This window comes from Nothobranchius furzeri, chromosome 12 (genome assembly GCF_043380555.1).
Source record: "Nothobranchius furzeri strain GRZ-AD chromosome 12, NfurGRZ-RIMD1, whole genome shotgun sequence".
In the NCBI taxonomy this organism is placed as follows: Eukaryota; Metazoa; Chordata; class Actinopteri; order Cyprinodontiformes; family Nothobranchiidae; genus Nothobranchius; species Nothobranchius furzeri.
The window spans coordinates 55,634,767-55,647,465 of record NC_091752.1 but is presented as its reverse complement, the minus strand read 5'-3'; the positions used below and the strand labels follow the sequence as shown (position 1 = coordinate 55,647,465).

The window sequence follows — 12,699 nt, the reverse complement described above, 5'->3', positions numbered from 1 at the left end:
CTCTGTGTCGTTGCATTTTTAAATCACAATTGTCTGTTTTGGCTTATTTTAAACATGTTTTGATCATTTTTTGAAAAATCTTTTTTATATTTAAAATGTTTTGTTTTTGTGAAGCGCCTTGTGATTTTAATCTTGAGACGCGCTATAGAAAAGATCCTTTTCTTTCTTTCTTAGCTGTTTTAGATCTCTGGGAACAACCTCAGTATGAAGACATGGAGAATGATAGTAAATTGATGAGCTAACAGTTAGTCACAATGGATTCAGAAACAAAGTGCATTAAAACATCTCAATATTTTCATGTTGGCATTCTTCCAGTAAGCTTATAGCAACACAAGCAGTAAACAGAGGCTGGCTGAGTGAAGCAGATGGAATTGAAAAAGGATATGCACAGTGGCTGAAGGAATGTGCAATAATAGCATGCAGCACAGCTTATTTGGTATGAACTGTCTAGTTTTATGGTGCTAAGCATGAACGCAAGCATCATACCGGTTTTGTTCGGCTAACCCATTTACATGCAGGATGTAATCATTTTGCTGACTCATTATCTAGTGAGTCCATTTAGCGCAATACTTAGGTTTTCTGATGTGCATGTAAACGCACAGATTGATGTTTTATCTCCACTAATAACACAAGCCTGGAGTTTTTCCCGTGTGGTAAATTGTTAGTATTGTTAGATCTTTCTGCAGCTTTTGACACTGTTGACCACAGCACCTTAATTGACGGACTTCGTGACTCGGTGGGGATCTCTGGAACTTTTCTATACTGGTTTAGATTGTACCTTTTTAACAGACGTTACAGTGTCTGTATAAACCAAATCATGTCAGATTCTATCGATCTGTTTTGTGGGGTAACCCAAGGCTCTGTTTTGGGTCCACCCTTGTTTCTACTGTACATACACCCTCATTGGACAGATAATTGATTCTTTTCATAATGTTTCTTATCATCTATGTGCAGATGACATTCAGCTGTGAGCTGTACTGCTCCTTTAAGGATTCTGAGTTCTACAAACTGTCTGAACTACTAGTGTCTATCAGCTATCACCAGCTGGCTAGAAGATAACTTCCTTCAGTTAAACTCTGAAAAGACTGAATGTCTGATCATTGCCCGTGAGAGCATGGTTCCCCTGATTAGTCAAAAACTTGGTCAATTATCTTCTGCCATCAAATCTAACTTGAGGAATTTGGGTGTTGTTTTTGACCAATCACTGTCTCTTAAAGGCCACTCAAACACATTGAAACTGTTTTTATCACTTAAGATAATAAAATGAATAAAAATGAAAAAGTTGGGTTCCAGAACTATGCAGCATACCGTAAGGGACACAGACATACTATGTAAATCTGGTATTGCACAGGTATTGCACACATACTTGTACATAAAATCATCTTTACCAATTATAGCCATAAACGTGAATACGTAGACGCACCATTGGGTGCTGGAGAACATCGCCGCCATATTGGATGGGTCCCTCACTAAGCAGAATGGGCAACTATGCCTGTTTTTTTGTGCAGCCTATGGTTGCAACATCTAAAGGGAGCCTAGGTCACTCCCACACCATGGGTCCCCGGAAGTACGAAAAAATGAATGCAAGTCAACGCGGCTAAAAATGCATTACTCTAATCTGCTTTGATTTATGCCCTGGATCGCACATATGTTGTACTGCAATTTAAATGAAAAGTAATAATGGGTGTTTTGACCATGCCAGTCACGTACTTTGAGATTCATTAGCTTGTAAAAAGTGGTAATTAGCATGACTACACACCAGAAATCGGAACGTCACATATGTGACGTCACCATATAATCTCCTATCCCCTAGCGTAGCAGCTACTTACCAAATGACCAGATTTATGGTGGTTCTTTCGTCCTGTGGGAAGTTTGCTGAACTTACAGCCCTTTCCCCTCCATTTTCTCCATGTCTGGTTCAATGGCGTCACTTTCATGAAGCAGATTTGTAGTCCTGAACTTATTTTCACACAAAACTTAAAATAGCGTTTCCCCCTGTTTGAGAATAAGCGCGTTCTTGGTAGCAAAGTGTGTCTTTAAAATTCACGGACCTCATATGTGAAATCCATGGCACAAAACAAGCGGAATTAGAAAATAGCGTTTTTAGCCCCATTGACTTGCATTCATTTTTTCGTTCTTCCGTGGACCCATGATGCAGATGTAGGTGGGCATGACTTAGGCTCCCTATTGAAAACAGATCACGTGGGATTACTACTGACTTTTCTAGCCTACCTGTTGGGAATTTAAATTTAAATAATTTTTATTTTATTATATTCAAATTCTAATTATCATGCCATACCAAGTGTCTGATTTTGTGAAAATGTTTGATAAAAAGTGTTTTTAGTTGGGTAAACACCTTCCCCAGTAGAAATAAATAAACTGGGCGTGAATTGAGACCCATCCAAGATGGCGTCCCCACCGTTACACCAGCTCCAATAGGCAGTGCCAGTCCAGTCCATGTCATGTCTATGTGTATGATGTCTGTGATGTCACTGAATGATGAATGAAATTAAATATCAACATGCTTTCATGAGCAAATGAAATAAAAAAGCACAATAAACTGATAAACCAGGATGCTCAGGAGGGTTTTTATGTTTTCGGTGTAAAAGGTTCCTCACACCAGCTGTATGTTCTTTGTTGTCCCACCATTCATCAGTGACCAGGAGATCCAGTAGGCTTTATCCTGTAGCACGTCATCTGTGGGGACGGGACTAATTCCTTCTCACGACTAATTTTTCCGTCCCGAGATATTTTCTGTAAGAACAAAGAGAAAAACATCAAAACAATGCGCTCCAAATGACTTAGATTTAATCTGAAAAGCAAAAAGACTGGATCACCTTTAGGGATAAACATCAGTGAGCTGCTGAAGACTCAGAAGCAAGACTGTCCATCTCTTGGTCCATCGCCCAAAAACTCATGGCCCAGTTCATTCCCACACTTTCTACAACAAACCTGAGGGTTTTAAATTTAAAAAGGGCTCCATAAAACTTGAAACATTTTATTAAAACAAACTTATCAGACCTTTAAGGGTCCCCAAGCCTCAGGGTGTTTAATGACGCTGTCCTTGTGGACGGTCTCAGTAAAGGCGGGCCAAGGAGAAGAGTTCCATTTTTAATTCTTTTTTAAACACAGGAAAAGTTTCTCTTTACCTTGCTGACAGTTTTGTTTGCGGCTGCAAACATCCTCAGAGCTGACGCTAATGGTGTCATCACTTCCTACTCCGTTTATCCGCGGGCAGCAGCCTGCTCTCCCCTCTCTGATGATGCAGTACCCATGCGCGATCCAACGAGTAAACTCCATCGTCCCTGTTCATGGTCCCACATCCACGTCTCCTTATCTCGATTGCTTCCTTGATCCATCTTTTGTATCTCTGTTGTTCGCTGTTTATGATCCTTGTGTTGTCCCAGTCCATTATATGGTTTTCTCTTGTGCAGTGATCTATTACGGCTGACTTCTTTATTGTGATTTCTGCTTCTTGTTTTGCTGCTCTTGTGTGTCTTCGACTCGTTTCTTTCTCGTACTCCTTTCTGTGTTCTATTGTTCGTGTGTTGAGTTGGCGTCCGGTTTCTCCTATGCATGTTTTATTGCAGAGTTTGCATGGGATTTCATAAACGACTCCACATTTAAGTCCAGCTGGTATCTTGTCTTTTGGGTGTACTAGACTGTTTCTAACTGTTGTGTATGGTTTTGTTGGTATGTTTATGTTGTGTTTTTTCATTGTTGCTCTTATTTTTTCTGTTATGCCTTTGATGTGTGGTAGGGTTATCACTGGTTTTAGTTTTTAACTTTCTGGGTTTCTGGTTATTTGCTTTGGTTGTTCTTTTCTTTCTGTTGTTGTTTGTTGTTTTCCTTTTGTTTATTGCCCATGTCGGATATCCGCAGGTCTTTAAAGCATGTTGTATGTGTTTGTCCTCTTGCTTACAGTCTCTTTCTTCTGTTATCATGTTTGCTCTGTGATATAATGTTCTGATTACTGACATTTTGTGTATGGTAGGGTGTTCTGATGTCCATAATAAATATTGGTCTGTGTGTGTTGGTTTCCTATATGTGTTTATGTTTAGGATCCCGTCGGTCTGCCTGGTTATTTTCATGTCCATAAATGCTATACTGCCTTCTGTGTCCGACTTATATGTGAACTTTATGTTGCCCGTGTCGTCAATGTTATACAAGTGTTGTGTTAGTGTTTCTGTTTGTCCTTTTGGTATGATTTCCAGTATGTCGTCTACATAGCGTTTCCATAGTTTTATTTTGCAGTTTGGGGGGGCGGTGGCTATGGCTTTTTGCTCAAGGTCTTACATGAAAAACTCGCACAGGGTGGCTAACGGGTTACCCATGGCGAAGCCTTCCAGTTGTTTGTATGTTGTGTTGTCGTATGTGAAGTAAGTGGAGTTAGCTACCAGTCCTATCAGTTGTGCTATGTCATCTGCTGTGAGGTTTGTTCTTTTGTGTAAAGTCTTGTCCTGTCTGACTCTGTTAACTACTATGTCTATGGTTTTTTGGGTTGGTGTTTTTGTGAAAAGGGATGTGATGTCATGTGTGATGAGTATGTCGTTATCTTTTATTGTAATTTTTTTTTTAGTTCTTTTGCCAGTTCTATGCTATTTTTGCAGTGTTGGTCTGCGCTACCTAATAACGAGCTGATGATTTTGCTGATTTCTTTTGCCGTGTTGTATGTTGGTGCACCTATGCCATCTACTATTGGTCTAAGTGGGGTGTTTTGTTTGTGTGTTTTTGGAGCCGCAAACAAAACGTCAGCAAGGTAAAGAAAAAAACCTTAGTTATCGGTGTTTAAAAAAGAAACCAAAAATGGAATTTGAAGACAAACACAGCAAGAACGTACAAAAGATGTTCAAGAAGAGTGCTTGAACTTTGAAGTGCTGGAAAATCATTCAAATCTACATTCAGAACACATGTAAATACCCGAGGACAAGAAAAGACACGTGGGGACATTTCACTCAAGTGCTTCACCATTAAACGCCGTTTCATGCTTGTCCCACACTCACCAGGCTGGAAGAGATTCGTATAAACTTCTCCACCTGAGAAAGAGTAATAAGACAGGTCATCCAGCCAGGTGACTTGACTCCTTAAGTCTAAACTGGTTTTAAAGTCAGAGATGTGTGTTTACAGAGAGCAAGCAGCCTGGAAAAGGCTGGCAGGAACAGCTCAAGTAGAGATCAGCTGATCTGCAACATGTCAAACAGCTGCTGCCATCTAGTGGAGGCACTCATAAATTAGCTGTTGAAGTCAAGACTAACTGAAGTCTTCTCTGTCATATATGTGTGAATGCTGAGTCAGCGTAAAGTGGCTTTCTGACACACACACACACACACACACACACACACACACACACACACACACACACACACACACACACACACACGTTTTTCTTTCATGTTAGTGGACAAACGTTTGTTAGGAAACCAACAAAGGCTTCATTTTAGCTCAGCAACAAAATGCAGACATTAGATAGCATGAAATTAAAAATACATTTATTTGATTACTGCACCTACAATAGTTGTTGCATTTGATTTATATGTACCTTTCAAATATATTTTTACTATATCAGCAAGTATTTCTATTGTTGCAGCAGTCAAAATGGTATGTACCCATTAGATTTAACATTTTGACAACACTTTACTATAAGGGTCCCTTTAATAATGGTACTTTGTGCACTACTAAGCATTAATAAACTATTATATAAAGTGTTAACCGCAGCTTAACCATATTACCAAACAGACCCCTCAGGCCCTTTGTCCTAACCTTATAGACACTTAATAGTTACCAATCACGATAACTTTAATAGAGGGATCTTTTGTTTATTAATGCTTATTAATGCATTAAGTAACATTAATGAATGGACCCGTATTGTAAAAAGTTACCAACAAAGCAAAATAATGATTTAAACATCCTGTTGGTGTAAAATAAATGACACAGCCTTTTGTCTAAGTGCTCAGTGTTATTCTGTATGGGGTTTATCCAGTTGCTGTATTTGAGCTGATGAAACGTTAAAAGCCATCTTCACTGGTTCTTGGTCCTTGGCATCTGGTGAGGTCACTGTTCATCAGAGCTCTGGTGGTCCAAGTAGGACTTTGTCCCAGGACACTTCATAAACTGTCCACACCTTCAGCAGCACAGAAGAACATCTAATCCTGACATGCCCCCTCGCAGCCGCTCACCTTACTGTCCATCTACCTTATCTGTGGGGAGAAAAACTTTTAGCTGGTTTCATTTATTTATACTTTCAAGCGAGAAAATAAATCTTGTTTTGCTTTCAGATTATACCTTTAGGGATGAACTTCAGTGAGCTGCTGAATATTCAGAAGCGGGATAGACCTCTGTTTGGACCATCGTTCACAAACTCATGACCAAGTCCATTTCCGCATTTCCCACACAGTACCTGGAACAAGAAAACAACTCAACAAACCAACTCCATCATAGGAGGAACTTTAGTTTAACTGGTAACTAACTCAACTTTAAACAAATAGAAACCCTTCGTACGTCTCTGTGGATAACCCCAAAATTCCACTACCTCTGCCCCGCCCCCGCCTTCCACAGCCGCTCGCTTCCAAACTCAATTTTTACTGGTACCCGCTCTACAACGGCTCCGCTCTGGTGCGGAGACCTGAGGTGCACAAACAGGCATGCGTGGGATTTTTGAGATCTTGTGATACAGTTCGAGCAATAAACGCGGAAGTTAGATCCAAACACCCGTTGTGTGGGAGAAGCATCGAAATGAACTGTTTAATTGCCCATCATTTGTGTTGAGAGATCAGCAGTGTTTGGATCAACAAAGTGTGACTACTTTGATAGTAGAAACTGTATTTATGGCTTATTTTTGTACATTTAAAGTTCAGCCGCCATTGATAGTTGTTAAAAGTTGTTAAACCTGTGCATATGAAACAAAAAACACTTTTTGTTTATCGATTTATTGTGAAATAACGGAAGCGGTGCTTGCTCCCTTTCCTGTTGGGCGGTTGTGGTTTCTGTCCATTGACTGCGGAGGTGCTCCGGCGTCCGGCAAAAATAGAATCGGTCCTATTTTTGCCGGATGGTGGAATGGCGGGGGCGCACTGCACCGCACGGCCGCAGTAGTGGAACAGCTCTGATTGACTACAATGGGACCGATTTTGCTGCGGAGTTCGTGCCGGAGCGGAGCGGAGGTAGTGGAATTTTGGGGTAAAAGCTTCTGCCAAACACAAAAAGGTGTTTGGCAGAAGCCTTTTGACCAGTCTGAAGGAGGAGGTTGATCTGATGCGATCTCTGGGTGTGATTGAGCCATCTAAGAGTGAGTGGTGTAACCCAGTAGTGTTGGTACCAAAAAAAGATGGCAGCTTAAGATTTTGCATAGATTTCAAATACCTGAACTCTGTCTCCAAGTTTGACTCCTGCCCAACGCCACAGATTGATGACCTCATAGAACGACTGGGAGGAGCCAGGTACCTTACCACCTTAGATCTATGCAAAGGCTACTGGCAGGTTCCCCTCACTCAGCACTCCTGAGAGCTGACAGCTTTCCGGACTCCATGGGGTCTATTCCAGTTCACCATTCTACCCTTTGGTCTGCATGGGGCCCCAGCAACCTTCCAGCGTCTCATGAATCAGGTACTTGGTGGCATTTCAGATTTTTGTGCTGCATATCTGGATGACATTGTCATTTACAGCAAAACATGGGAGGAGCACTTGAGACATCTGGAGAAGGTACTTGGATTGTCTGCAGGAAGCTGGCCTGACTGTCAATTCCTCCAAATGTGTCTTTGCCAAAGCAGAGACTGAGTACCTGGGCTACGTAATTGGGAATGGGGTGATAAAACCACAAACTGACTACATTTGTGCTGTTGAGTCCTGCCTGCTGCCAGTAACAAAGAAGCAGCTTAGATCTTTCTTGGGCATGGCTGGACTTTACCACCAGTTTATCCCTCATTTTTCTGCTAGGGCAGCACTGCTCACTGACCTGACTGGAACCCGGTGCCCCTCTAACATCCAGTGGTCTGCCGAAGGGGTATCAGCTTTTCAGGACATCAAACAGTCTCTGAGTAACGCCGGGGACACACTGGCCGCGGAAGCGCCGCGAAAATGGGACCGCCTTCATTCGGCGTCCTTGTTAAGCTATTCTATAGACCACATGGGCCGCCGAAGCGCCGCGATTCGCCTCGCGCCGGCGCTCCAGTCCGCGCCGTGCAGCGATCATTTCGGCGTTGGCTCTATTTTTTTCGCGTGCCGCGGGTGAATCGCGTCAATTCTGGCAGGAAGTCAAACGTAGACATAAGAGGCAGGCCGGTAAAGTTAACAAAATAAAGCATTTCAAAATAAAATTCCGCAATAGTCAAATGTGTTCGTAAACAGACAGTGCAGAAAAACCACACGAACACGCACACACATACACACACACATCGAACTTGTGTGCGTGTGTGACTACGTGAAGGGGGGTGCGGTTTTGGGTGTCTTTTCACCGGGAGCAAACAGGACAGAGAGGCAGAAAGTCTGAGGCAAGCAGTTAAGGTGGATGACTTTAAATTAATTATGGAAGTTGAGAAACACAAGGAGCTGTACGACCCCCGAAAAACATGGTTATTTACGTCCCATTTCGGAAGAAACTGCTAGGATACAGCAGGAGCGAGTTCCAAGAGATTCAACTGGCAGAAACAACTCATACCATAGGTTCACACACACACACACACGCACGCACACACACACACACACACACACACACACACACACACACACACGCACACGCGCGCGCGTACAAACACTCAAACGTAGAGGAAAAGAGCTGAGAAAAGGCAGAGAGGAAATGGAGGACACCAAGTGTTTAAAAGAAAAACTACAGCTGAGCCGAGGCACGCCTCGACTGGGGCGCGTCTGATCTGAACTGAGGAGCGGCGAGCAGCGGCCGAATTTCGTGAGCGATTCGCTTCTCGGCGAAAACCCTGTTTTGCACAGTCTGGACATCAAACAACCTTTAATTCTACAGACTGATGCTTCAGAAAGAGGCTTGGGAGATGTCCTTCTACAGGGTCGTCCAGAAAAAGCGACACCCGGTGGTCTTCTTTAGTCACAAACTGTCCCCAAGGGAAGTCCGTTATTTGACGGTAGAGAAAGAGGCTTTAGGGATGAAATGGGCCCTAGACTCTTTTGAGTATTACCTCCTGGGCCGTGAATTCACTCTGGAGACCGACCATAAGGCCTTACAATGGATGACGCGGATGAAGGACACCAAAGGACGATTAACTAGGTGGTACCAAGCCATCCAAACATTCTGCTTCACCATCCACTACATCCCCGGGAAGGACAACATCTTGGCAGACTTCCTCTCTTGCTGTACCAGTGAGAGTTTTGAGGGGGGGGGGGGGGGGTATGGCAGGATCTGCCACACAGGGGAAAGATAAGTGATTTACCTTTATTTACCTACATTTTTTTACAGTTAACTTTTGGTTACAGATACAAACATAAAAAACAAGTCTGATTTCTGTTGAACTTTAGTTTTAGGTCAGATAATTTGGATGTAATGCATGCACATTTAGTTGATCTTGTTTAACCACATTTTCTATTGTGTAATGTTAATTTTGTTTGTCTTGAGTTGCCAGTAAATTTCCATTTCCCTGGGGACAAAGAGGTGATGTGGCAGAGGGAGAAGCCAGAGCTGATACTTCCTGAAAGGCCTCTACCACTGACTGAAAATGAGGGGGGGTTGGGGCAGAAGGCTTATTTTGGTCTTGCTTTGTTGTTGTTGTTTTTCCATTTATTAAAATTGGTTTGCTAATTAATTGTCTATTTAACTTTGAGTAAATGTAACCATAAGGACTAGCCATTTATTCCTACACTGTTTTAGTCTTTAATGTTGTATTTGTGGTCCTTTCCCTTTCATTTGTAATTGACTGACCAGCCAGTGTAAAAAACCTCCCTAGTGTTTCCTGTACAGTGTTGCCAGATGTACGATAATTATCGTATTTGTACCATAATTTTGGGCTCTGTACGATGTACGATCAATAGTTTCAAAAATCCTCAAATGTACGATAATTTCACATTGCATCTAGTAACACCGTCTTTTGCTGTGGCTTTCCCAAGTCCATTACATAATTTTAAACTGTTCTGAAGTCAGATTTCACCTCAGTGCTTACAGGTTTATGCTATTGTGTCTATTACAAAAACTGACTCTGGAACTAGGTGAGTAGGCTGCTTTGTCATTTATTGGGTCAGTTTTTCCACTGGTGTGATGTTTTGTCACGTGCGTTTAACCTATGTAGAAATGACATAAATAGGACTGCGCAAATGTGCATGTTGTGTCAATGCGTGGAGGTCGGAGTGGTGCCGACACACTCTGCACGTTTATAGGCATTATATTACTGGTTTTAAAGATGTTTATTTAAACAGGGCAATATAAAACACCTTCTTTGTTATATTATATTGGAGTGAGAAGTCGTTTATAGAACGTTATTATCAAATTTATAATGTACGATAATTTGTACTGAAAAACGATAATTTTGGCCTCTCTGTACGATTTTGTGGGATTTTGGATCTGGCAACACTGTTCCTGTAGGTCATTTGGTGTTTTGTTTGCTAAGCTTATGTTGCGGTAAAGCTTTCTAGTTAAGTTGACCTCTTTTAGGGGCCCCATTTTTTTTTTTTTTTTTTTTTTGCATTTTTGTTAAATTGGGTGAATAAAACCCTGATTTTTCTGATTCCTTTTTCCTGTGGCTCATTTAAAACAGTTCGGTCCCTGACAGTGTTCCAGGCAGAAAACACCATAAAGGGCAATAAAAGTAAAACATTTTTCTGCTGAAGTCACCTTGTACACCCCGGGTCTCTCCTCATACTTAGACACACTGTCCTCATGGATTGTCTCCGTGAAGGCTGGCCAAGGAGACGAATGCTCATACTTGGAGCGGCTGGAGAACAGCTGGTGGTCACACTTGGAACACACATAGATTCCTGAAAGGTTAAAAGATCAGCAATTTAGTAGAAATTATTAGTGATGCACCGATATGAAATTTTTGGGCTGATACAGATATCCCATATTAAGATCACTGTTATGGCCGAAACCGATATTTGCCGATACCGACATACTGACAATAATGCTTCTAAAATCAGCAGATTTTGTATAGAATACAAATTATTAAAGCTGAATTTACATTATTATGTACACACAACACACACACATTTACGCTTTACAATCACTGTGACATGACTAAACAAATACACATCACCCCCCTCACCCTCTGAAACAGGCAAACAAATGGAGACAAGATGGAAAAAATATCAGTTGATAATATTGGCCTGTTTTTTTTTTAATCGGACCGATACGATATGTAAAAAAATTACTAACATTGTCCGATAACGATGTTGATGCTGATATATTGTCCATCCCTAGAAATTATTAAACTTTCTAGAGATTATTTTAAAACTAAGCTTAATTATTAACTGATGTAGATATTAACATTTTTTTACACAAGTAATTTCACGTTTTGAAAATGGTGTGTGTGTGCTTGTGTTCTTGTACTTACTACACACTCCTGATTCCCTGTGTCGTAACTGCCCTCTGTAATTCTGTGCATAACATGTCTGTGTAAATGAAAAATGTGTAACTAAATAATGAATAATAAATAAATAAAATACTGAGGACCATTCTGACCATTATCCCTACAATGTGAGGACATTTTTCAAAGTGAGGACATTTTTTTGGTCCTCACTTTTTTTTAGAAGCTTACCAGACTAGTTAGAGGTATAGTGTGAAGTAAGTTTTTGCTAAGGTTAGGGTTAGGAGTAGATCAGCAATGGTTATGGTTGGGGTATGGCTTAGGCATAGTGGAATCACAAAAATGAATGGAAGTCAATGGAGGAAGACGTGTGTGTGTGTGTGTGTGTGTGTGTGTGTGTGTGTGTGTGTGTGTGTGTGTGTGTGTGCGTGCGTGCGTGCATGCGTGCGTGCGTGCGTGTGTGTGTGTGCGTACGTGCGTGCGTGCGTGCGTGGGTGCGTGTGTAAAACAGTACAGCTCTTATGAAACCTGAACACCGGTTACAAAACTTACGCGCTAAGGTCCTCAGCTGTAGCTTCATCTTACTTCATGAACATTGGGAACTTCCCGTAAATGTTTAGCAACCCGCAGCTAACTTGCTACTGAAAACTTTAGTTTAAAACAGTCGGCACCAACACGCAAAAACTTCTCAGTTGTCAAAAACAAAATGTCAACACGATACCTGGTTTAAAGTGGTCTTTAAAGACTTCTCCGCCGAAAAATGAACAAAACGACATGTCGGCGCTGTGTCGATAACCTGTTCTACCCGCTGTGTGATCCCAATAATACTGTGATCTCGGCGCACACGCTTCCTGTTTAAACTGCACTTCAAAATAAAACTCCCGGAAGGCTCAGGTTTCACCATTTCATTTCCAAACCCGTAAATAATTTAGCAGTTGTACTCATCGACATAATATACGGGTTGTACTGTGGTGGGAAAAATATCGGGAATTTGAAATTAGTTTAACTTTAAACATACTCACCCTGCAAAATTGGATTGTTTATTTGGCAAAGATTTGACGTTAGTTTAAACCAATCATTGTTTGTTTGTTTTTGTTTTTTTCAGATATTCCAACGTTACCTAAATTATTTGGTCAAATGCTTTTATTTTGAATGGCTAAAACACCGGAAATTAGCTGTTCTTCTTGCGGAAACGCGTTTGTTTGGATGACAACACCAGTGACGA

The 12,699-nt window shown here is 41.3% G+C and overlaps 1 protein-coding gene across 2 annotated transcripts; it reads right to left on the bottom strand.

The window, feature by feature from the left end:
- Nucleotides 1-5,472: 5,472 nt before the first annotated feature.
- Nucleotides 5,473-12,323, bottom strand: msrb1a (methionine sulfoxide reductase B1a). 2 transcript variants are annotated; one of them, XM_015945692.3, is made up of 4 exons: nt 12,196-12,323; nt 10,787-10,929; nt 6,283-6,397; nt 5,473-6,197 (listed from the first exon to the last, which is right to left on the bottom strand). In XM_015945692.3, the coding sequence occupies exons 1-4, from the start codon at nt 12,248-12,250 to the stop codon at nt 6,178-6,180; spliced, it is 333 nt and encodes a 110-aa protein (XP_015801178.1). In that variant the 5' UTR covers nt 12,251-12,323; the 3' UTR covers nt 5,473-6,177. The 2 variants fall into 2 exon arrangements, with proteins under 2 accessions (XP_015801178.1, XP_015801179.1); XM_015945693.3 differs by having other exon boundaries at nt 12,027-12,293.
- Nucleotides 12,324-12,699: the final 376 nt, after the last annotated feature.